This window comes from Erithacus rubecula (genome assembly GCF_903797595.1).
Source record: "Erithacus rubecula genome assembly, contig: scaffold_448_arrow_ctg1, whole genome shotgun sequence".
In the NCBI taxonomy this organism is placed as follows: Eukaryota; Metazoa; Chordata; class Aves; order Passeriformes; family Muscicapidae; genus Erithacus; species Erithacus rubecula.
The window spans coordinates 13,112-39,106 of NW_027635891.1; the positions used below are offsets into that span (position 1 = coordinate 13,112).

The 25,995-nt window shown below is 39.9% G+C and overlaps 2 protein-coding genes across 2 annotated transcripts; both read right to left on the reverse strand.

Moving 5' to 3' along the window:
- Positions 1–682: 682 nt before the first annotated feature.
- On the reverse strand, positions 683–5,944 carry LOC306816216 (uncharacterized protein; the record flags this gene model as incomplete). Its single annotated transcript, XM_079332688.1, has 6 exons — positions 5,893–5,944; positions 4,701–4,812; positions 3,183–3,211; positions 3,016–3,082; positions 2,887–2,931; positions 683–768 (listed from the first exon to the last, which is right to left on the reverse strand). Coding segments are annotated over exons 2-6 (318 nt in total), but the record flags the coding sequence as incomplete, so codon positions are not given.
- A 1,520-nt stretch (positions 5,945–7,464) lies between these two features.
- Positions 7,465–13,768, reverse strand: LOC306816215 (uncharacterized protein). Its single transcript, XM_079332687.1, has 6 exons — positions 13,745–13,768; positions 10,912–10,945; positions 10,760–10,832; positions 9,472–9,532; positions 8,104–9,110; positions 7,465–7,587 (listed from the first exon to the last, which is right to left on the reverse strand). Exons 3-6 carry the CDS (start codon positions 10,760–10,762, stop codon positions 7,561–7,563), a joined length of 1,098 nt encoding a protein of 365 aa, XP_079188813.1. The 5' UTR covers positions 10,763–10,832; positions 10,912–10,945; positions 13,745–13,768; the 3' UTR covers positions 7,465–7,560.
- Between the last annotated feature and the right edge of the window lie 12,227 nt (positions 13,769–25,995).

Genomic DNA, 25,995 nt, shown 5'->3' on the forward strand with positions numbered 1-25,995 from the left:
CATCGTGTCTGGGTGTGGGGTAGAAGCAATTTGCTCCACTGCCCCTTGAGATGCTACAGAAGATTCCAGGCCCCTCTATCCAGGCCTCTGCCTCTCCTGCTGTAGGTCTAACAGGACACCTGCCTTATTCCTGTCTAAAATGCCCTCTGAAAAAGCCTTTTCAAACACTTAGTATTAACATGGCCAAACAAGCACATATTTTGCAGAGGCAGCGAAAGCGCTGAGAAGATCAAAACATTTAACTTTTGTTTCTTCTTCTCTTATCAAGTGGAAGACCAAGCATACTTCATCAAATATATCAGTATACTAGAAAGACAAGTTTTCTTCTTTACTTGAATGTGCATTTTGCATAGAGAAAAAAATTAATTTTACTGCACTGTTTCTCAGTACCATCCAAAACAAAAAACACTGAACAAGGTCTAAGCAAACCAGCCAGAAACAAATTAGTGTAACAGGAAGTATTTAATATAATGAGAAGTATTTTTCCCCATCATAAGAAGTCTGCATCCCATTTTACTTCAGGCTTTTAGACAACCTTTATCTACAGAATTCTCCTGAATTATTCACTGACTGCTAAGTTTCCTTTCCTTTACATCTGTATAATACATCATTCTTTACTTTACAGCGTGTAATACAATTTACTGATTAAGACTCTTCATTCCAAATCTTAAGTCTTACATACCCACACTCCGTAGTTTTCAATGGCATCCTTATCCTCTTCTTTTCCAGCTGCTGATGACATATGAAAAGTAGATCCTGAGTAATCACCTACAGTGAGAAAACTGTATTTTGATAACCATCAGGACCTAATATTATTTATTTCCATTTGGAGTGCATCTTCAATCATATTTGTGAGAGAAATTTTAACACAAAATAATGCATCCCCTCTAATCTGTGAGGTCTTCAATACAAAAATTACCAAAACTAAACTAGAGATGCATCTGTGTACATTTCCTTTTTACAGGGCATTTAAAGGAAATTTGCTGAAAATCACTGGAAGTGGTCACAAATCAACCAATCCTGTTTCTTAAAGGTGGATTATCCTGATCTCTCTCTTTGAAATGCTGTGTGCCATACACTAACTAGTTACATGGCTCCAGCAATGGGATTTCCCTGTGTGCATGCATGCAGTGCACAAAAAATCATGAACAAAAATCACAGCTTTGAAATAGTTTTAGATCCCAGCTTCTCTCTATGAAATAAATCTATCTCTAGACATGGATCTGGACTGAGTATTTCAAACTGCTACCTTATCTCTTGCAGAAGACACAGACGGGAACTGAAAGTTCTGTAATGCTGAGAAACAATCCACGATCTGAACACTCGGCTCATACTGTTGAAAACCAGTTTCCACTCTTCCCTCTCTAAGAATTCTATATAATATGGGCAGCTCAAAAACTTCCCAGAAGCACTCGCTCTGGTAGCTACCCTGAATCTCTGTTACCCCAGAAAATTGCATTCCAGATAATCCCAGATGCAATCTAGAAGCAGCACCTCATTGTCATTGTTCTTGTAGAGGAGATGTTGTACACTTTCAAGTGACAAGTTTTCAGAAAGAAACAAGTCTTAGCAACTCAAGTGGGGAATCTAAAAACAAGAGATGGAGGCTTTGCAGCCTTATCACTCTGCCCTTCCTGTCTTGCTTCATAATTTCATGGATTCCAAACAATAGCCTTTCTATACACAAAGTTTCACTGCTAAAGGACATGATATCCTTCCCACAAGAAAAAAAGAGAAATGAGCAAGACTGGGAAAAATAGGTAGGTAGCATCATAAAAATACAAAAGCGCACAAACTCACTTGGCATTTTCTGCTTTAGGTGACTACTTTTGCAAACCTTCATTCCTTGAAGGGCTCTTAACATTTGATAAAAACTCAGAATTACAACTTTATGTTTGAACTGGAGTCTGAGCTCCTCAGTCAGTCATCAAGGTCTCCAGAACTCAATTCTGGCCCCAAGCTACACAGTGTGAAGTAACGACCTTTTACTCCCACCTCACTGCTGGGTAAAATTTCTGAGGTCTTTTCTAGATTTGATTGTTGGGTATTTCAGCACAAGGCATTTCACAACACACAGCAGTCATTAGTGGATTGACTGCACTTATTTCACAGGGCTCTTATGATGATCTCTTGGTAACTCTGATGCATTTCAGATAGTCTGATAAATACTAAACACAATAATAACAGCAATAATTAGAGATTATCTAAGAATAATGTTCTACAAGAAACACAGGCATTTTCCCCTTTTCCTTGCTTTTCAACAAGAGGAGCTTTAGACTTCACTCATGCTTGTAGATATCCCAACACCAAGCCATTTGCTGGAGCAGATGAAAGCTCCAGCCAGCAGTAAAAACAGACAGATGTGTTGGTGGTCAAGGAACACTCAGTATCACCGAAATTACTGCAGAGAGTGTCCGAAGTTATCGCTACCAAGACTGCTGTCATCAAAAGCAACTATTTAGTCTTGCCCATCAGAGAAGTTTTCAACAGCAGCTATGCTGAGTTTGAAGTCTCAGTCTTCAAGTAAGATTTAGGAGCCCTTAAGATCTATTTCACATAGCCTTTAATCAATCTTGGGGTTCCCTGTGTACTGGCAGAGAACAAGGGAAAAGGCAGAAAAGACACAAGGCAACAATGTTCTTCCATCTTCAGGACTGCCTGAAAAGGGGAGATGACAACATGTATGCTGGAGGAAGCCAACACCACAGAAAAATAGATGACAGGAGGCAGGAAACATGTACAGGTGCATATTTCAGTAGTCCTTCCATTTACAGAACACCTTGTTTAAACATATCATAATTTGAGCAATAATTTAAAATGAGGGAAAGATTTGCAATTGCAATGTGTCTGTCCATGAAAGAACAGGATAGAGATGGTCATGAATACCTTCAATATTCTCGATATCTTCTAAATCAAATTCCTGCAACAGATCTGCAAAACATAAAACAGATGCCTTATTAAATACTCCTAAAAGATTATGAAGCTAAACTCAGAACCACTTGATGCAAATATTACCTGATTTCTGCTGCCTCTTTTCAGGAGATGTTTCATGCATTTTCAAAGCAGATATGGGAGTCCTCAGCTACAAAAGACAATTCAATGATGAAACAACAAATTCAAAGTAACTACAAACTATTTAAAGAGCAGAGTAAATAGTCAGTCTGACAGGAGCAAATGCTTACCTGTGAATTGCTAGGTTTCTCCAAAATGCCTAAAGGTGAAAAATATTTTGAGAAATGTTATTTTTTAAAATTGTGGGTACCTTTTACTCCATTCAACATCAGTAGTTTCTAAAATTGAGTATTAGTCACAAGCATTATTTCATCAAGAGTACAACACTGACCATTCAATTTACCTCATCATGCAGCGTGTGTCATAGCATACAAGAAAAGAACAATGCATACTTCCCACCATGCCCTTTGCATTTAAAAAATAATTACCACAGAACTAGGACAATATAGGTTAAGCAGTAAGGTCATGCTTGATAACAGAACAAGATTAAAATATTTAGTCCTTTTGAGGAGCTGAATCCTGCTTTCTGAAAGGATTCTTTCAAAAGCCAAAGCTGGTCTGCTGTAAGGAACGATCATAAAACAGCATTATGACTGTGATTATTCTGCAAGTGCTTAATATTGAGGAGCATTTTCCTTTCCATTGATAGAGCTAAGAAAACATGGGTGCAGACACCATAGATGTCTAACAATGTAAAATCATGTCAGTGTTCATGTTGGGGTTTAGCTGGCAGGGGAACAGCAGAAATAAATGTATGGTCTTAATCTACATTTATACCGTAGTTCCAAATATTTGTTTAAATTTTGTCCAACACCAAATAATTTCCAAACCCACACAATGCCACCTACATTTCTCCAATTCTCTGCTTAAGTCATCTTATACTTTGAGTCCTCTCACTAAATAAGTGTATGAAAGAATATTTAGAATTATTAAGAATGGCTCCGTGGCAAAAATTTTGTATTCAAATACATTTTTCTGTATAAAAAAACCCCTCAAACCAACATTAAAAAACAAACAGCATTCAATTTCAGTAAACATGGTGGTCCAGCAGTGTGGAAAGACCTTAGAAAGATTACTATAAACACCTTTTACTATCTTTTCACACTGATCCTAAACTTGTCTTAGTAGAACTCTTGTCTAAGCAGAATTCCATGAAAAATAGTTAACTACATTTGAAGCTCCTGGAAGCCTGTCAAGTTTTGCTCAAGATGCTCAAGAGACAGCATCACAAACTACAGGCAGAAATCCTCACCAAAACCCCCTGTACTTGCAGTCCTATTTTAGATTGTAGGCAAAGCACAACATAAAGCTAGCAAAATGCTACCAAAGTTAAGCTGGGGGGAACAAAATTGCAAAGCCAGATTACAGCTGTCTTATGCTGCATTATCATCTAAGAATGTCAAATGCTGAGAAATGGCAGCCCTAATAGACAATACACTGCCATTGCTATGAAACAAGAACCTGAATCAAAAACACTACATACTCACCTGAAGAACACAAATAATGCAAAGAATTTCCTTTACAAACTGGCCAGCAAGTGCTGTGAGTACTGGCATTAATTCCCAAACAGTAAGCACTTCATTGGTATGGTTTGCTCTCACACAATGACAGCATTTCTAAGACAGACACCAGTAAAAGTTGACTTTAGCCTATAAATGCTCATAAACACTAGCCCACCAGGAAGTTACCATTGTCACTTTCCCCTGAAACAAACTGGCAGCATGGTCCATGTCTCTCTGCAGCTGGCAGCAGCACACCACATGATGTATTTCTTGGCATTTCAGAATCTGCCTGTGTAGCCTAAAACACACAAATAAGAATTGGCACAAATGCATTTTCAACTCATTTCTATACAAAAAGTTCCTGATAAATCAATTAATGTAGCATGGTATCAAGTATATTCTAGATACAAAAACATTTTTAAGGTCCTTGACGAGAATCCATCAAAAGGCAACATACTGGAAAATCACAGCAATTGTGCTTGTTTTCAGATCTTAGGCAAAACCTTCACAACACTATTCTGCCACACTGACAAACCTTGACAAACCGGACAACTTCAAACAAGAATCAACTCAATGGTAGCTCAAGATACAGGTTGTGAAACAACATCTGCATGTCTGCGGTGCTCCAACATTTGCACTCAACTTGTAAATGACATTCAAGTTGGTACTGACATTCCCTAGGCATATATCCTGTGGTGGTAAATGAACACATTGCTGCTCCCAACTGCATGCATTTGGACTGCACAAAAGATTAGCAAGGCAGAGCTTACAACTACCTTAAAAGTAATATTTTAACCTTGTATTTTTAAGAAGGGGATGGGAAGAGTTCTCAAAAGAAGAACCAGAGGGACTTAGCTACAGATCTTGCTGATTGCCACAGACAGGAAGAACAAAAAAGGCAAACAAGGCCAGCATATGCAGTGTCTCTGTTGAACATGACTTTCAAGAGGGCCAGAGTACACCTACAAAAGGTAGAGAGGATCTGTGCAGAAGCAGCTAGACGACATCTAGGTTGTAGACCCCAAGGGCAACAGCTAACCAGCTCAGCAGACTAGGGCTGTATGGTGAAAAAACAATAATCCTGCCAGCCTCTGTGAAAAGGTCAGAGTATTTGAAGTAGCAAGGACCTTCACAGTTTCACTACTATACTAGAAACAAAATTCAAAAGGGCAATTGCTGAGACCCAAGCCATTAGCTCAGTTCAACTTCATCCCAATCCTTACTGAGCAGCTGGCATAGAAACATACCACAAAAGAAAAAAAGGAGGAAATACCCCTTATCAACAGCAGTGTCCAAATCAAAAGGAGGCTCTCAAGTGATTCTGGATCTTACTCCTACTTCCTGCAGTGGTAACCCTTGTGTCCTTCACAAAACCTACCTCTCAATCCCAGGGAGATTCAGCATCTTCCTCTTGCTCTGCTCCCACTGTTTTGGAAGGGTACCTGCAAATAAGGGAAGAAGTGAGATGCTTGAGCCTTTGTGCATCCAAAGATGCAGGTTCCATCGGTGAGGACAAACTAAGAACCAAGTTGTATTCAAGCGCTTCTTCCCACCCACACACATCACGTTATCTCCTTTACACTTCCAGCTCCTTTTGCTTCCTTTCTATCAGAAGCTGGCTGTGCACAACAGCTGATAAAGCTGCAGGCAATATCCAACATGCTTGGGTAACACTCAGAAGATACTCCAACATCCTGCAGTTCTCTTGTATACAGAGTTAAGGTCTCCCAGCCTACAATTGCAAAACTTGGCATTTACTGTCACTTTCCACTGTACAGGGGGTACCACAGAAATATCATACAAAACCTCCTCACGCTAACATCCACAAAGTCACCAAGAAACAATGCTCCCTTTGATGTACTATTAGGAAAGATCTTCCCTGACAAACCTGTTACCCAGCCCATTCCCAGGTGCTAGACACCTAAGTACTGCAATTTAAAAATAAAGGCTCAGATCTCAAGTACTTAACCCAAACATATAAAAGCCATTTCTGTATGGGGGGGGTTAAAATTCAAACCTCTTCTCTATCAGATGATTTTAAAGTTCAATCTCAAGGGCTTCCTAGCCAGATTTTACTCTGGTATTTCCATTTTAAGCTACTCCATTAGGAAAAACTGATTCACTATTCAATTGTGTGGACACATACACATAAAGAAGGGGGAAGGAGCTGAATGCCTGTGAAGGCACTCCCCACACAAGACACAACTACTGGTTCCAATCTGAACTGTGACTACTTACTCTATGCCAAATACTTATGGTGAAACAAATACAGACAGATGAGCAGGTATAGGCACAACAGCAGGTTCTGCCAGGGCCCCCTGCACAGCATCTGAACAGCAGCTACATGTGCTCTAGGAACATCTACTTCAACAAGCTGCACTCTGGAGACAGACAATGGAAATGGTGCTTTCTCTTCCAACTGTCACACCTCAGGTCAGTATCAAAGTGCTCTGCTCTGACTAGGCTGCTATTGTTTTCAAGTACACGCACGTGGTGCTGGAGAGACCACCTACATTTTAAAACTGGACAAGGTGAGGCACTGGAACAGCTTTCTCTCAGCTTGACTCAAATCCTCCCCTGGCTTCAGCCAAGATCAGTCACAGCCTTTCAATGTGACAGTGCTCATCATAAAAGGGAATACTGTAGTCACTCAAGACATTCTAGTCCTCCTTCTCTTTTCCATATGTGCATTCTTTAGACCACTTCAGGGAGAATGCAGAACAAATGGCACTTGCTTCATATTGCATTGCTTGGCATACAGTTTCAGTTCTTTAAAGAATGAATGAAAAGCAACACAATCTGCTTTCCTTCTCTGCCAATGCCCATTCAGGCAAGAGAATATTTTGCTATCATAGGAATCATTTAAATTCACTTTCTGTGCATTAATATTTGTAGATGAAGAACTTGGCTCAGGGTTTACAAAGTCATTTCCCTCACCGGACTTGTCCTTTGAAGCTTTGTGGACTTCATGCCTATCATTACAAACAGAATTTTTCAAATCCTCAACACCTGGAGTTTGTAGCTTTCTGCCAGCACTGTCCTTCTCCTAGTCTTTGTAGTCAGATGATTCTTCCTAAAAGAGACCAACCAAAACAGCTGAAAAGAACACAAACATCATCTTTGCTCTTCCTCCATAAGCAATTCCTCGTGTCAGTCTAACTTCTAGCTTCATTGAAGTTACAACATTCCAGAGCATATTGCTTTTTTCCCCCTACTTTGCTCCACAGAAAATCATTCGTTTCCTGCTCTCAATCTGATCCAAAATTCTTTCTGTTTCCTCACTTTCAGCTATCACACCATGAATTTTCTTAAATGGTAGTGAAACTTCATGGACAAAAACTGTAACAGACCTGATAAAAATCTAACCCATTCCAGAGTCTACTGCCTCCTCTTTTTCCATACTCTATTACCATACCATAGCAAAGAAACTGTTTTGACTCCAAGTAAGACACTAACATCAAAACTGGATGATGAAAAGATGGATATATGTGAAAAATAAGCATTAAAATAAATACAGTTTACTATGTGTTTCTTACCTATATGACCATTAGAAAATACCCTTGTGATTTAATCATTCTTATATACTTACTTCAGTACTTGAATGAAATGCTGCTCTCCAATCTTCTTGCTCATTTAAGTGCAAGTTTTCACTTTCTTGTTTCAGTGGTTTACAGACTTTATCACCTACTCCTTCATATTCCTCTTCAGTATCTTCACCATCCACATGTTCAGGTTTGACAGAGGTTGGTCTTTCACCTTCAGGTCCTGGGGCTTTTTCTGCTAACCAAGAATTATTGCCACTTTCAAAGCTATCACTGAAGTTGGACTTTTCCTCCTTAACACCACAACTATCTAAGAGAGGCTGAGGTATCTCTTTTTTCCAGTCTGTCATTTCAGAGCCTGCAAAACAGGAGTCAGCCTTCTTATGAAATGTCTCCTCAACCATGCTTTTCCTGTTCAAGCTTTCTTGCATATCTTGCAGATTATTTAGATTTTGAAATACAGCTTGTTTTGGTACTGACTTGCAAGATATTTCATTCTTCATGATCTTAGGAGACATTGCCGTTTTATTTCCTTGAAACTTTTCACAAGACCCAGCTATGAAGGACACTGCAGTATCAACAGAATCCTTCATTTTTTCATCATGTTCTTTAGTTATTTCATGATCATCACAGACATCTCCAGTTCCACACTGAGCATCCCCTTCATGCTTAGCTTTATTGAAATACTCTAATTTCTGATTAATTTCCCCTTTAGATTCTGTTTTATCTTCTTCCAGTATTTCGTTAGACTGAGTTTCTTCATCTTCCGGCTCTTCCTCCTCCTTTTCATCTTCAGTAAAATCTTCATCATCCTCCTCCTCCTCCTCCTCCTCATAATCTTCATTACCATCTCCATTGTCATTTTCATCCTCTTCCTCCTCCTCCACCTCTTCCTCCTCCTCGAATTCTTCATCCAGGTTGCATGCAGCTGAGACATCTTGATTAAAAAATTCTTCACTGTCTCCTTTGTTCACATTTGCACCTGATGGGATTCTTTGTTGGAGACTTTTCTTTGGTGACTTAGGACTTCCAATTCTAGAACCATCACCATCATCTTAAAGAACAAAAACAGAAAAGAAAAATGCATGTGAACAGAAGGAATTATGTAAACAGTAATTGGAATGTTATCAGATTAATGTACAAAAGAGGAGCCATTTGGGAATATTTAGAAATGGAGAAATTAGGTTGGGCAGGATGGACGATGAACTTGATGAAGGAAAAGGACTTAAGAGGGGATTAATATCTTCATTTTAATTACTTATTTTATTCTGAATTATTAACATCATAAATGTTTACAAATGCTACTTTCCTCATTTACTATTTAAACAAAAACCCCAAAATCAACACAAAGAAACCTACTTAGCAAGTCCATGTTATACATCAGTACATCATGCAACCTTTTGCAAATAACTTACTGTTTTTCCTGAACTGCTGTGAAGCACTCATTAACAGTGTCAGGTTTGGCTTCTGCAGCTTCTGTAAATAAAGATGTAAGAATTTTTTTTTAAACAGTAACAACACAACAAATCCTTTCTTCACATGAAATCTTGAACAGTAAATATAATCAGAATGTCCTTAGGATAGTGCCAGCTCTATCCTGTACTTCTAACTACACAAACACTCCTCTCATATCCAATTCAGTAAGTATTTCACACTGTGCAGGCACCCTTCTGCAAACTGTTTCCAAAAATGCTCATGTGCATAAAAATCTGTTTCTAATATTTGTAATACTTAAGTAAAATTAAATTAGATTTAAAAGTGCATTTTCAGGATGCTTACTTGCAAACGTGTGCAAGGTAAGTAACTATTAAGATCCCCATACTTAATGCATAAATTTAGTCCCTGCAAGAACACTTAAAAAATAAAAACCCTAAATTTCAAAATCATTGCAGGAAAAAGTATCATTTCTATTTAAATCAGTGCAAGAAAAGAAAATCAAGTAAAATCTAAACATGCTTGCATCTCCAGCACTACAGAGTGGGTTGAACTACCACACTCAGGTTCCACATCACTGCATAATGCCAGTGCAACAGAGTTGATGCTCCAGACATCACTCAGAAGCTGATCATTCTAAGGATCATTAGTAAAAACAGCAGGCATGAGAGCTTGTAGCTAACAAAAAGAGTACTACCCGAGCACTGAAAAAAAAAAAAAGAGGAAAAACATGCAGTGGGAGATCACATGCAAGTACTGAATGTCATCTTACAGAAGAAAATAGATGACCCATTTGAGTAACTCATTTGCTCATTGAGCACTCTTGAAGAACCTGCTGAGGAAAGGAGAACTAGGTGATGAAGGATTTTTGTAGATCTTGATCAAGAAATGCTCTTTATCACTTAGGAATCTGTCCCCAAATTTACAGAAAACAGTAACATGATTAAAGCAGAACAGGATAGGTTATAATAACAGCTTGCACATTTGAGGCCTGCAAATCTGACTCCCATGAACAAGAAAAAAAATAGAACTATATGGTTATCTTGTCACCTACTGCTTTTTGGCTCCAAATTACAAATCTACTGCATATTGTGTCACAGCTACAGATCCTTTAGAAAAAACTCACAGCAGAAGGAAGGCTGGTAGGCCAGAGATTGCTTTAAATAGAAAACAATCTTGACTGGAGCTGCAGTTTCTTTCAGTTCCAAAGAAAATTTGCCTTCAAGCCCCTTCTTTTTACAGGGTATTTTTCCTGTAAGTGCATCATACCATGGGGGTAAAATCAAGTTCTTCTTCCTCAGAAGTATGCCAACTGTCATCGTTCCCCTCTTTCTCAGAGCTTCTTTAAAAGCAAAGCAAAATGAGTACTGTGTCTCTCAAGTCATTCCTCAGCTAAGTGTTTGATATTTTTCAACTCTCACCTTATTGAGTCTCCTTGGGAGAAGTCATCTATTGCTGTTCAAACATTAATCAACAAGTAGAAATTAAATTTAGCATGCTAAAAATTAACCATTTAAAATTAAATATTGAACATGGACAACTTTACACATCATAACAGAATGATGCTTTGGGAAGTAAATTCAGTACAGGGAGGCATAAATGACTGCATTTCCAAAACAACACTGAATTAAAAAAAAAAAAAAAAAGGAAATAAAAAGACCAGAGCTATATCTCTTTTGGACTCTTATACCTAGAAGTTTAGAAAACACAGAAACACACCTAAACTTAAAAAAAAAAAAGAAAAAAAGAATTAAAAAAGCATACCTTTAATATCCTACATTAGTAAACAGATAACAAAATGGTGGTGGTTTAGCAAGACATTAAGAACTTACAAAGTACTCATTTTACACACAAGTACACATCACTAGCAGAGATTTATTCTTTTATGTAGCATTATATATAACATTACACTAGGTATTCCACTATCTGCTGGTCTATACAGTTCCAGATTATTTTGCAAAGATAATGAAAATCAAAAAGCACAATCAAGCTCTAAAGCTCAAGCAGAAGAATCACCAGCTGCACACTGGATCAAAAAGAGAACTCAGCAGATGAAAGTGGCAAACCCAGGGCACTCTACAGCACACTCCAAGCTTTCAGCAGTATTACAAACATGACTTGCATGTAGGATAATAGGATAAATCACATCAGAAGGAACCTCGGGAAGTCTCCTAGCCAGCCTTCTCAAAGTGAGCTCAGTTATGAGGTCAGATAAGGTTGGTCAGGGCTTTATCCAGTCTGGTCTTAAACACCTCCAAAGAGGCAGACTGCACAATCTCTCTGTTTTACTCTTCCCATTTGATCAGAAACTACTGTGTTGCCATTTATGCCTCTTATGTCTCCTCCTCCTGTCATGTACCACTTGGAAGCACCTGGCTTTGTCTTCTCACATGTACTGGAAGCTGCTCCTAGATCCCCTGCAAATTCATTTCTCTAGACTGAAAAAAACCCCAGTTTTCTCAACCTGTCCTCAAAGGGCAAATATTCCTGTCCCTGATGAATCTGATGGCCTTCTACTGAACTTGCTCACTGCTGAAAGACAGATCTCTCTTGCACTGGAGGCTCCAATTTCACCCAGAGCACTGGACACAATCCAGAGAGTGCCGAGTGGAGCTGGGTAATCACTTTCCTCAATCTCTTGGCTATGCTGCTCTTAATACAACTCAGGGCACTGTTGCCAGGGCATCCTGCTGCTGGCTCATTCTCAGCTCCCTCTGCCAAGACCCACTAGGCTTTCTCACCAAGGCATCTCTCCTGCTAGACAGTGCCAGCATGCTTTGTAACAAGGGCTTGTACCTCTGTGCGCAGACTTTGCATTTGCCCTGGCTGAATTTTGCTAGACAGGCCTGACAGTTCATTTACACAGCCTGTCAGAGTAAAAGCCTCTGAATGATTGCACTGTCCTGAAGTGCATCTACTGATCCTCCCAACTTAGGGCTATTTGCAAGCTTGATGAGAGCACACTCTAGCACATCACTGATCTACCAAAGAAACCTGAACTCTAGGAATCCAGCTTCAAGAGTGCTAGAACCTCTCAACTATTAACAGTTAAGATGAAATAGGAAGGCTCTTCAATTTCAAAAACAGAAGGGGTAAACAAATACAACTTCCACACAGTAGCTATTTCAGCATTTGACAAATTCTTGCTAACTATCATAACAACCAATCCAAGGACTTTGGCACAATCATTAAAGGGAATAGAAAACAAAGGCATATCATGCCTGATCTCCTCTGCTAGCATTATACACATAAGAGCATGACATTTTTTTCTGTTCCAAAGACAGAGTACATGTGAGAATTTGGATGGGTACCTCTCCTGACCTGCACTGGCCTTTTGGACAATGAAATACAGTCCATGTCACGCAGAGAAAAACCTAGAAACTGAAACAAGGACAAGCTAACCATCAAAATACCAACACAGTCTCTAACTTCCACTGTCTCCTATTGCAAACACACAATATTTAAATAATATTAATTAGTTGTACATACCACAGCATCCTGTAAATTCACTCAGTACCAGCATACTAACCTACCTGCTGATGTCCCAAGCCAAATAAAAATTTCTCCACCAGTGTGGAGCAGTCACTTATCACTCTCGATGGGTGACTTCAGTTTTACTTTCAATTAGTACAGTTACAAGTCATCAAAAGAGCTGAGTAAATTTTCTGAAATTTTGATTCCAATGAATAGATAAGATCAGTTGAGTAGAGCATGGTTATAATAGTACCAAGTTTGTGGGTTCAATCCCTGTATGAGCCATTCACTCAAGAGCTGCACCTGATGATCTTTGTGGGTCCCTTCTAACTCTGAATACTCGCTCATCTGTGAATAGTAACTTTAAGCAATGATCAAGACCAAGTCACATCATCCTTTAGAAGGCAAGAGAGAAAGTTTATGAGCTACCTTTCAGACAGAGTTCTGATTACAATAGAAATGGGATCTAGAAAAGCAGTTTCTGGGGACTACTTGCTTCTACTTTAATTCAAGCCCATTTCCATTTCAGAGTAACAGAAGGGCTTATTTAAAAAATTATTTACTATCACCAATGACACAAAGCAAACACTAAATTCAATAGTAAAGAACCAAAGCAAAACATGCAAACAAACAGAATCACACAAAGCCTGCCCTCAAATGTAGTTCATAGAACCAGTACCACCAAAATAGGGACCTCTGGGATAATAAACATCATAGATGTGTTGATATTTGTATACTGTACAACATGGTTCATATTTTGAATGCTACTATATAAAATACCTTTCCTTGATTTTCCTGTTCTTGAGGTCTAGTTAGGAGATTGTTGCATTCCTATATCCATTTAGGAAAAGGCATGGAAAGGACAGATGGAACAATGACATCAGAATAAACTGGAATTGCCAGAAACTCGCAAAACAGAAGCAGGACGTCAAAACAGCTACAGCAATGTGAGAACATACTGTGACTACCAGCCTATTCTACAGTTAAACTGCTGCAAAGAACCCAACCACAATCTACAGAACTCTGCTCTCAAGGGACAGTGTCAAACTAACTTAATGGACTCGCTCCAAACAAAACATACATATTTCAGTATTCTGAAACACATTATCAGAAATACACTCTCCTGATAATTTTCTATTTCCCTCAAATTGACTACTCCTTGTCTAGCAAAGATGAAAAATAAATTCCTCCATGGTTGTAGAGTGCATTACACATACAGCACACACAACATTCCTTATTCTAAGCATCTCAAAATCCCTATGTCTCAAGAACCAAACTCTGGAGACTATCCAGAAGTTTCAAGAAAATCTTGGCTCCTTGTGCTCAGATAAGCATGCAACTTTGAGACATTATTTTATTTACACACACTCATCTTAAGTAACACTCATCTTAAGTTACAGTTTTATCAGTTTTTAGTTATCCCTCCCTAAAAAAGGAACCCAGGAACTTGTTGCCTTAAACCAGCCTATCTTAAAAGTTGTGTCGGTTGGTGCCTAATACAAACACAGGCCACTTCTACCTCACTTTGAAGAGTCCTGCTTCCATTCATTTGACCATGCTGCACCATCTCCATACAAAAGCTATGCCACCAGACACTACAAGAAGGCAGCATGTTCCCCCTACATAGAGGGGGCTATACAGCAGGCCACAACTGGACCAAAATGGATGTCTCATGCATATGTATTTGTGTGCACCTATCTATGTGCTGTGCAACACAAGTTCAGAATAGAAATCACTATGCATCTGCTCTACCCATCCCACTTAGTAAAATTCTCTATTTAAGGCAAAAAAATCATTCTGTTATTGCAGCTGACACCAAATTTCTTCATGATGTAACATTTATCTCGGAGCAGAACAGAGTCCTGCTAATATGGATTTTACCACACAGGATGAATATGGCAAAATTACTTGTAGCAAAACAAAATACATTTAAAGAGTTAAGAAAGGACCTCATGATGGTTTCTCAACCCTTGTACATTTATGACTTTTCTGAAGAGATAATACAGGACAGCTTTTTACTGATCTTGGGAGATAGAAATCACCAAAGCAATTAATTCTTTTCTAAGAGCTCTATGATGGAAACCCAACAGTTCCCGTAGGGACCCAGCAACAATACAGCACACAGTAAATACTTCAATAAACAAAAGCCAACTTTTCAACTAGGTTGAATTGCTCATTAGAAGAGAGTATTTTGAAAAACATTCAACAAGTGCAAAAGCAGCAAAAGGAACAAGGACAACACTGAAGATCCAGGAAAAACTGTGCAGAAGAGCAACAGAAATGAAAATAATTCCAAAATGGGTTTCTCTGTTCTCCTGAGATCGTTCCAAATTTTCCTCTTGCAGAGGCTCTGAAGTCTGTTACTGCAGCATATCAGTACAACTCTCACCATACAGGACCTGTACTTTCTGTGAGCAAGCTAGAGATTGCAGAATTAATGCAGGTAAATATTCTCTGTATGTCAGTAATCTCTCCAATACAGTAACAGTGGGCACTGTTTGGGCAAAATTAATATTTTCCTGATTAAACCACCTGCACCAAAACCTTTAAAATATAAAAATTTCCTGCAATTTAACAAGAACCTTTCCAAATCACTGACTGCGACAAATCAAGCGTTCCCAAATCAAAGGAACAAAGTCTGACTCTAAATTAAATTCCTGTATCTTCCTAAAGTCAGTGAGGAAAAATATCCCATATCGTGCCCATTTTTCTTGACATACTTAAAAATGGAGTAAGGAACTGTATTGAAAGGAATAATGAACTATGTCTGACCACCGTCTTCTGCCCATTTGCCACATAGTTCCAAAATAACACCCTTAAAAATCTGGAAGGAATAAAATCTCCCATTTGTAGGGCTTGAGATGTAAAGTACAAGGCAAACTATTTCATTTATACTAAGGTATTCATTTTCTAAGATTCCTCTAAGACTCTGAGCTCATTCTAGGAATTCTAAAATTCTTCTAGGACTCGTATTTTTAGAACTTACTGAAGGAGCTAATTTTTTGATCATAAGGCAATTTAATTCCTTTTCTGGATTACAAGGCAATAATTATTTTCTAAAAAAAAAAAATCACAAAAATAACTGAAAGTGGAAGAAAAGCATTATCTTTATTGTAAATCAAACTATGTTCTAGTAAATATATCATACACAGACACTGCAATGTTATTGCCGACAAAGTTACTTTTCCAAGATAATATTTGCTAAGTATGTCTCTATGTGAAAATGGATGGAACTGATTTTGAGAAACAGGACATGAAAATCAACAAGACACGTACCTTTCTGCTCATTTTGCTGTTGCTTCCCAACTACAGAAAGAGGAACAACTACTCAGGTGGAACCCACTGCTTTTGTAATTGGATTTTCACAATCTGAGTTGCCATCTCTAGGTAAATGCACACACTCGAGAAGTAAAAACACTTCTGCCATGTTCTTTCCCTATCCTCCTTCTCTCTTAAGGAAAACCCATAGAGATGGGCAGCCTGACAGACAGAAAGTAACAACTGTAAGAAGTGAACACAGAATGCAAAACAAATGCTTTCACAGACTGACAAGTAACACTTCCAACTATCATCAAATAACCACATTCACAAAGCTTGTACTGCTCCATCTGATGCCTCCACTAAAACCAACAGTGAACACAGTAAGCACTAACAATACAAACCCACTAAGAAAAGGCCACACTGATTGTCCTCATGAGCTACTCCATAGCCAAGGGTCTAACCTCCTCTATCCACAGCAGGTGCACCCAGTGTAAAGCCAGCAGCTGCTGCCCCATGTGGAGTGCCAAGTGCTGTGATGCCTCGTGCACCACCACCTGCAGAAGCTTCTCCTGTGTTTTCCCAGTCTGCAAATTCTGCCAGTTGTTTACTAAGACCGTACAGAGAAAGAGAGGAAATACATTAGGTAAAAAATAATCACTAACCTGCATATGCTATTTAAGAGAAGAGTTAACAGCCACTTCTTATCCAATCTACTCTTATCCTGTCCTTAGCCATATGGATTTATATACTCATGTGCCCTTACTGCATGACTATTACACATTTTGATATTCACTACAGTCAGATTGACTCTAGAGTCGCATTCAAATCTATGAAGGTATTAACTCCTGCTTGGTACCTATCAAGTTTCACCTCTGGATAAATGTACATAGACATATTTAAGTTTTTATATGAACCAAATGTGAGCTTAGCAAGAAAACCTGAAATCTAACAGAGAACTCCGGGTAAAAATTTCCACAACTTCCAAGTAAACACTAGACACTGGAATGATACAGATCAGAAGGCAAGAGGAAATGGCCAGAAGTTGTGCCAGGGAACGTTAAACTGGATGTTAAGAAAAATTAATTCAATGAAAACGCTGTCAGGCATTAGAACAGACTGACCAGGGAAGCTGTTGAGTCACCAGCCCTGGAGGTATTTGAAAGATGTGCCAGACTGGCACTTAGGGACATGGTTCAGTGGTGGGCTTGCAGTGTTAGGTCCATTCTTAGAGGCCGTTCCCAATCTCAAAGATTCTATGAATACATCACTGAGCACACTTTTAACACAAGTCGTAGCACACTATTAAACCTTGATCCTGTTATCAAAAAGCATTAAAAACTACAGTGATAACTGAGAACTTACTCAAATGATACAGTTCAAGATTTACCTAGAATATCCATGAATAACAGCATAATCATCAGCTGTCCATCCGTTAGTGTCTTTCTGGGAAACATCAGCACCATACTGAAGAAGAACCTTTATCAGACTAAGCTCTCCACCAGAAGCAGCAGTCCTAAGTGGAGTTCTGAAAGATCCAAGAAATATGATAGGAAATAGATTGTTTTACACAATGACTGTAATTATTTTTCTTTCTGTTTGACCTCAAAAAAGTATTCTCTCCATTACTTTAAAATGAAAAATGGAAAAGAAAAAGCATTTTTCATTAAGAGAAACAATTACATGTTTAATCTCAAAGCTTCCACACAGACAACACTTACAAACTCTACTACTATGCAGGAGATAGCTTTTCAATTTGAGGGAATACCACTGAGCTAGTCACAGGCTTCCTGCCAGAAAGGCCATCACAGGTAGTAACATATTGCAAACATTTTGTTGTGGAAAACATCGAATGAGATATGACAGCAAGCCACTGAGGTATGACCATCCTTCACAAATCACACAGAAGTAACTGCTTCTCTGTGGCTCCTTGTTTTGTATTTTTTCAGACCTCATTCCCATGCCTCTCTCAAACCAATCTGAAGAATATTAAAGACACCAATGTGAAGTTTGGACAGCCCCTCACCTTTCACATTGATCTCGAGTATGCACATCAGCTCCTTTTTTAAGAAGAAACTCCACTGTTTCTTCATGATGTTCGGACACAGCAAGAATAAGAGGGGTACATCCCTCCTAAAAGGGCATATAAAGTTAAAAAACAAATTCAAACAAACAAACAAACAAACAAACAAACAAAACAAACTTCAAGAAAAATAGGAACACAACTTTTGGAAAGCAATTCATTAACAAATATAAAATATTACCTTCTTTTGGGCATCAATACTGGCATTATGCTCAAGTAACAGCCCTGCTACAGTACTATTACTAGACAGGACAGCCAGGTGAAGGGCAGTATTGCCATCAGCATCTGCCAGATTTGGGTCAGCACCGTGTTCTAGTAGAACAGCCGCACATTTTTCTTGCTGGCACTCTACTGCCTGGAAACAAAAAAGAAAAAAATTCCAGCATTTGCATTTCACTTTGTTGCCATTTCCCCATCTTCCTAATACTGGGAATTACGAGCACCTCATAATTAGCTTATGTTAGAATATGTTAGATTAGCTAACATATGCCCATTCCACACCAATCACAATATGCATGATTTTACAAAGGTTTACATAAAGAATACTGACAAAGACATCATTTACTTCAAAATCAGTAAGTCTCACTTGCAAGAAGATACCATAATCCATATACCTTCATCAGTGGCGATCTGGTGGTTATCATTGTCAAAAATTTTCTACTAGATACATAACTACATCCACATGGCCATTTGCACAAGCAAGATGCAGAGCTGTCCTAAAAAGTAAAGAAATTGAATTAGCACAGACAGGGATCATTTCAGGCTTTTTTGATCAACATACGACCACAAGTTTCACTTTGCAAATCTCAAGCTAAAGAACCCACTCGGTTGCCAACAGCTACACACCAAATGCTTGGGACTTGCTAGCAAAAACCCTTCCCAGCATCTGCTTAGTAAGGGGACATTTCCTTCACCGTAGAGCTGAATCTGCAGACATTCCTGTGCCCAGGTGTTGGGTGCTGCCCTCAGTGGGAGCACACATGGCAAGGCAACAGAGATCAAAGCCAGGGAATCTGAGGACCATGGCAAGCCAACTTCTAAGGTTTTCTTTAATCATTCAGGATCAAAAGTGTATTTGACATGCAGGAGATGGGTCTAACTGCAAGAACATTAGAGCTTCCCTGCACTCTGAGAATTTCTCCTTTTTCTCTAGATTTTTTACTACTGAAGCAAAACCAAAAACAGACTTGCATCAAAGTGCCTCCTAACAACATGTAGCAAAATAGAGATCACAACACTCTGATCCTGACTACAGGGAAGCAATTTTTGACTTTCCTGTAATGTTAAACTATCACAGTCAAAAAAAGCCTACTGCAGAGGAAGTCCTCTACAAGGGGGCAATACTGTCTTTCCACAACATATAACCAGCACAGGAAAACTTACATTTTTCATTCAATTTCTTGCCATAAAGAAAAGCAGTCCTTCAAACCACAACATCTTGGCTCTGATGTCAGTTAACCAGTTTACTTGTACACAAAGACACTATCATCGAAGAAGTCCTTGCACGTGTTTCCTCCTATCAAGCTAGGTGGTTTTAGGGCAATACAACTAGATGAGTTTTATTGCTGCCACAAGTCCTGCCTTCTGGACAGCCAGCCTAGGAAGCTGAGCTACTCTGAGCTAAAACCAGCATCTCTTCAGAATATGACAAAAGATTTGACTCTGAGCTTTTTCTGAAAAGGTGATTCCCTTTGGCTTATGACACATCACCAGGAACTATGCTGCAGCTCAGGGCTTCTCCTCCATGTAGGACTGTTAAATGCTTGCTGTGCTTGACACACCTATCAGAAGCCACAGCTTCTCCTGCAAGTCACAAGATCTTCCAGTCCAAGGTACTGATTAGCTGGACCAAAGTGTCAGAGCAAAAAACGAACTGCCACCTAAAACCCCACTGTGGCTTAGGCTGCCACATCACACTCACAAAATACAACTGTGCGAGCATCAACACACAGCATATTTATTTTGCATCACGATTCCTTCCTAACCGCAGTGTCCATCTTTCTTAAGTTGCTCCTAGCTGAGGCAGTGCATCCTTCGGGCCCAACTACTGAACCCCCACGCTGAGGTGAATAGATAGGTGCGATTACACTCAGACGTCCAAGCCCGGCTGGAGAATGGCCAGAGGAGAAAGGCTCCTCTTGCATCTCCCCTTTGCCAGGCTAGGAGCTCGCTTCCACCCCTGCGCCCCTGGGCAAGGACATACAACTCCGGCAATGAGGACACTGAGGGGGCCGCGTCGAAAAAGGTAAGGCAACAGCTGGCCGAATTCAAGGGCTTTTCGGCAGCACAAGCCTGATTCCCACGGCCGGCCAAGGGCTGCGGCGACCGCACTCCCACTCCTCGCAGCGACGCTGCCGTCCGCTCCTGAGCAGCGGAGCTCCCGGGGCTGCTGCAGCCGCACACGGGGCTCCGGAGACCGTCCCGCGGCTCTCGCCCTTACCGCCCCGCCTTGTCCCGCCCGTCGATGCCGTATTTCTTCAGTCCCTGCCGCACCTGGGCCAGGTCGCCGCTGGCGGCCGCACGGTGGAGCTTGCCCGGCTCCTTCTGCCCAAGCTCGTAGGCACCAGCAGGGCAGGGAAGGGAGGCACTGCCGCACCGCGGCTGCCCCTTCCTCTTCCTCCCGAACCCGAAGATCCTCTTCATCCCGCAGCAGGAACGCGGGCACAGTCCCGTCCAGGGAGAGCGCCGGCGGGCTGTAGCGTGCCTCCAGCAGGGACAGGGGAAGGGAGGTGCCGGCAGCGACCTCGACTCGATGCGGCTCCTTCGGAGCACACCTCAGGCTCAGCAGCAGCTCCGGGGCACGGCCCGCGGCCGCCGCCCCCGCTAGCCCCGACCCCCGCTGGCGCACGGCCGGCCCCGCGCACGCGCAGGAGGGCAGCGGCGGGCGGGCCCGCCCAGGCGCGGGGGAGTCGGGGACGGAATGGCGCTCGGAGGGAATTAGTGTCTCCGGGCATTCAGAGCTGCGCGGCTGCTGCTGTCAGCCCCCAATCTTTTCGGACAGGCTCTAGAAGAACTATTAGACCAGTTCACCCCTGAAAATGAGACACGAATCCTCCAATATGTAGATGATTTGTTAATATCTGGAAAAGAACAACAGCTAGTTAGAACAACTAGTATAAAACTCCTTAACTTTCTGGGAGAAAAGGGTCTAAAAGTATCCCGGAACAAATTGCAGTTCGTTGAACCAGAAGTGACATACCTTGGTCATATAATTGGAAATGGATACAAAAAGTTAAGCCCCGAGAGAATTTCGGGCATACTAGCCATTTCGACCCCAAAAACTAAACATGACATTCGAAAACTTTTAGGCTTGTTTGGATACTGTAAATTATGGTTAGACAAATATACTCAAAGTGTAAAATTTCTTTATGAAAAATTAGTAAACCCTGAACCCATAAATTGGACTGCACAAGACGAAAAACAATTAGAAGAATTAAAAGAGAAATTATCTTCGGCCCCAGTCTTAAGTTTACCAGATCTCACAAAGGAGTTTGAGCTATTCACGAACACTGAAGGGGGAGTAGCTTACGGTGTACTAACTCAGGAATGGGGGGGTTGTCGAAAGCCAATAGCTTACCTCTCTAAATTATTAGATCCAGTAGCAAAAGGATGGCCACTATGTCTCCAAGCAATTGCGGCTGCAGTAATTTTGATAGAGGATGCACAAAAACTGACATTGCAGGGAAAACTTAAAGTATATACTCCACATGATATTAAGACTATCCTCAGTCAAGGGGCCCAGCAATGGCTAACAGAAGCCAGAATACTAAAATATGAAATTATATTAATGAATGCAAGTAATTTAGAATTGGCCACCTCTAAAAGTATTAATCCGGCTCAATTTCTCTCAGGGGAACCCTTGCCAGAGCTAGAGCACAATTGCCTGGAGCTTATAAATTTCCAAACCAAAGTAAGGGAAGATCTACAAAGTACACCGTTGCCATATGGAGAAGTATTGTTCACCGATGGTTCATCTAGAGTAGTAGATGGAAAAAGGGTATCTGGGTATGCAGTAGTAAAAAGAGCAGAAGGAAAAGAGCTAGAAGTGATAGAAAAGGGGAAGCTACCATCCAATTGGTCTGCACAATGTTGTGAGATCTATGCGTTAAAAAGAGGTCTAGACTCATTAGAAGGAAAACCAGAAACCATTTACTGATTCAAAATATGCATTTGGAATAGTCCACACATTTGCAAAAATCTGGGCAGAACGCGGGTATTTAAACTCAAAGGGGAAAGATTTGGTACATAAAACCTTAATAAAATCCGTATTAGAATCCTTGCTCAAACCAACAGAAATTGCAGTTGTGCACATAAGAGGGCACCAAAAGGGAAATACCTTAGAAGAAAGAGGAAATCGGTATGCTGACAAAATAGCCAAAGAAGTCTCATTAAGTTCCGAAGGGCCTATAGAAGTCTTTAAATTAAATGAGACACCAGAGAAATCAGAAATTACAAAGCCCATTTTTAGTGAAGAAGAGTTAAAGATAATAAAAAAGTTAGAAATACATCAAGGAAAGCAAGGAGAGTGGGTAATGACAGATGGGTGCAAATTTTTAAACAAAAGTCTAGCCAGAAAGGTATTGGCAGAAATCCATGAACTGACCCACTGGGGTGTTCAAGGATTATGTGACCACTTCCTTAGAGAAAATTTTTGTATTGGGATATATAATCTGGCTAAATCAATAACTAAAGGGTGTTTAATCTGCCAAAAAGCTAATCAAGAAGTTATGCGAAAAATTGAATATGGGGGAAGGGAATTAGCATTAAGACCATTCCAAAGTGTTCAAATTGACTTTACAGAAATGCCCCCAGTTCAAAAATATAAACATTTATTAGTTATTGTGGACCATCTTACCCATTGGGTGGAGGCCTTCCCCACTATTAAAGAAACCTCAGAAGTGGTCATAAAAATAATCCTTGAACAAATTATTCCTAGATATGGATTAATTAACCACATCGATTCTGATAGAGGCCCACATTTTACGTCACATATATTACATCGAGTCATCAAAGCACTGGGAATGAAATGGAGGTTGCATACTCCATGGCATCCCCAAAGTTCCGGCCGAGTAGAAAGAATGAACAAAACCTTGAAAAATGTATTAACAAAATTAATTGAAGAGACCCAAATGAATTGGCTCAAATGCCTACCTCTTGCCCTATTACGCATTAGGACCAGACCGCGTGCAGACATAGGAGTTTCACCCTATGAAATGATGTTTGGGCTTCCCTTTTTTAATTACCCCTTTTAGCTCTGCAAACTATCTAGAAGGAGAAGCTGCCACCCAAGAGTATTTAAGAATCATTGGAAGAACAATAGAGCAACTAAAGAAAAAAGGATACCTGCCCCAAACCTCTCCCTTAGATTCAAATGCTCATCAGATCAACCCTGGGGACTGGGTTCTTGTTAAATCCTTAAGTCACACATCTCTATCTCCTAGGTATGAAGGCCCCTTCCTAGTCCTCCTAACTACACACACTGCTGTAAGAACAAAAGAAAAAGGTTGGACTCACATATCACAAGTTAAAGGACCAATTCCACCTCCCCCTGGTGAATCGGACTCCACAGTATTTCAGCCAAAGGCACCTGAATGGACCATTACAAAAGGAGCTACAGACCTCCAACTTAAGTTTAAGCGAAAAGAAAAAGACAGCTGAAAAGACTTAGACAGTTCCAATTTGAAAGCAAAGTGTTACTGTACGCAGTTTATGTTAACTCTAGTTGTTGTTATAACGTTGTTGTTGCATACTTGCAGTAGTCTTTCAAGTTCCCAGTAGTTCACTAAAGTTCTTGTTGTTACAAAATTGTTGTATCATACATCCTTCTCCGATTCTAAGTATCATCCTCTGTCGAAATCCTCAAATTAGAAGTTTGCCAAACCATAAAGACCAATTCTCCTGCAGAACACTTTCTAAAAACAGCTAAATTAGTATACAAAGGGGATGAGAGAACTCTGGGAAAGTAAAATCTTACCTAAGGGGACCCCCACCTCCAAGAGGCAAGCCCGGGTGAGACTGAAAGCAGTTCATACCGGACTCTTGAGAGGAGTGTTGCTAGCCTTGCTAACAAATAACCTGATAAGCAGCGAAGAGGTTAAATGCAGCAAGTGTTACCATCCGATATATGATGGGGAGACCCAAGAGTCCCTAATAAGAATTCACACCAACGTGAATCCCAGCTGTTTCAATCATTCCCAGATCTCCACTTGTCAAGAAAGTGGAAAAACGTATTGGATTGCTAAGAATACTGCCACTTTTCGGCAGTGGTTGCTCGGAGAATGTCCTATAGGGGAAGCCTGGTTTTGCTTTGAACATGAGAATAATCAAGGAGAATTAATAGATTTGATCAAAGAAAAACAATTAGTAATAAATACCAAAAAGGAAAACAAATTGGAAATACCTTTAAGGAAAAATTTATTCATAGATTTAGTTGAAAGAATTAGTAAAGAATTAAATATAACCAATTGCTGGGTATGCGGTAATACACAAATGTCTGAGATTTGGCCATGGGAAGGGATCAGTTTAAGCCCATTGGAAATTCTAAAATGGAAGCAAACTAACCAAACATCTCAATTACCTAAGCAAAAACGAAAGAAAGAACAATGGAATTTAAAATATAAACCTATTGGAGAAGAATGTATTAAAAGAGTTGGAAACCCATATAGAACATTTGTAGGAACTATGCCCTGCAAAAGGTACCTAACTATAAAAAAGTCAATTATAAGGTGGATACCTAAGGAGCCAAACAAATATTGGACAATATACCAAAAGGACAAAGGATGTGTTTATCACGAAGGATATGATTTACATGAATGTGCTGGAAAGAAAATAAATCCCTTTTGGGGATTAGAGGAATTATCCAAATATTGGTCATGTCCCACCGAAACCAACCAAACCTTTTGGACAGCACCCGAGTATCTATTCTGGATATGCGGAGACACTGCATATACCAATCTTCCAGGAGATTGGGCCGGGAGCTGTACAATTGGGATTATAAAACCTGCATTCTTCCTACTTCCCAAAAATTCGGGGTCTAAATTAGGAATTCCCTTGTACGATGATTTGAAAAGGGCTAACCGAAAGAAAAGGAGTATGATTAATTTAGGAAGTACTCAAAAATGGAAGGGACAAGTGTGGACACCTGAACGCATCATGGAAGTATATGGGCCAGCTACGTGGGCACAGGACGGGTCGTGGGGATACCGTACTCCCATTTATATGCTGAACCGAATCATCAGACTCCAAGCAGTATTAGAAATAATATCTAATCGAACAGCCCTCGCATTAGACCACATTACCGAACAGTTAACTCAGACCCGAGCAGTGGTCTATCAAATTCGGCTTGCAGTAGATTATTTATTGGCTGATGAAGGAGGTATTTGTGGAAAATTTAATACATCCGAATGCTGCCTGGAAATTGATGATAAAAGCGAAGTAATACGAAACATATCTAAAGAAATCCGAAAAATAGCATATGTAGGAAACCAAAAATGGACCCCTCTAATGGACACTAGCTGGTGGGATGACTTCTGGTCCCTAAAAAATAAATGGTGGAAAAAAGTAGTCTTTTTAGTTGCAAGTGCAGTCATAAGATTTTTATTTTTACCATACCTACTCCCATGCCTAATTAGGCTTCTAAATACCACTATACAAACCAGCATAAAGAATATGACTGATGAAACGAGAGCTA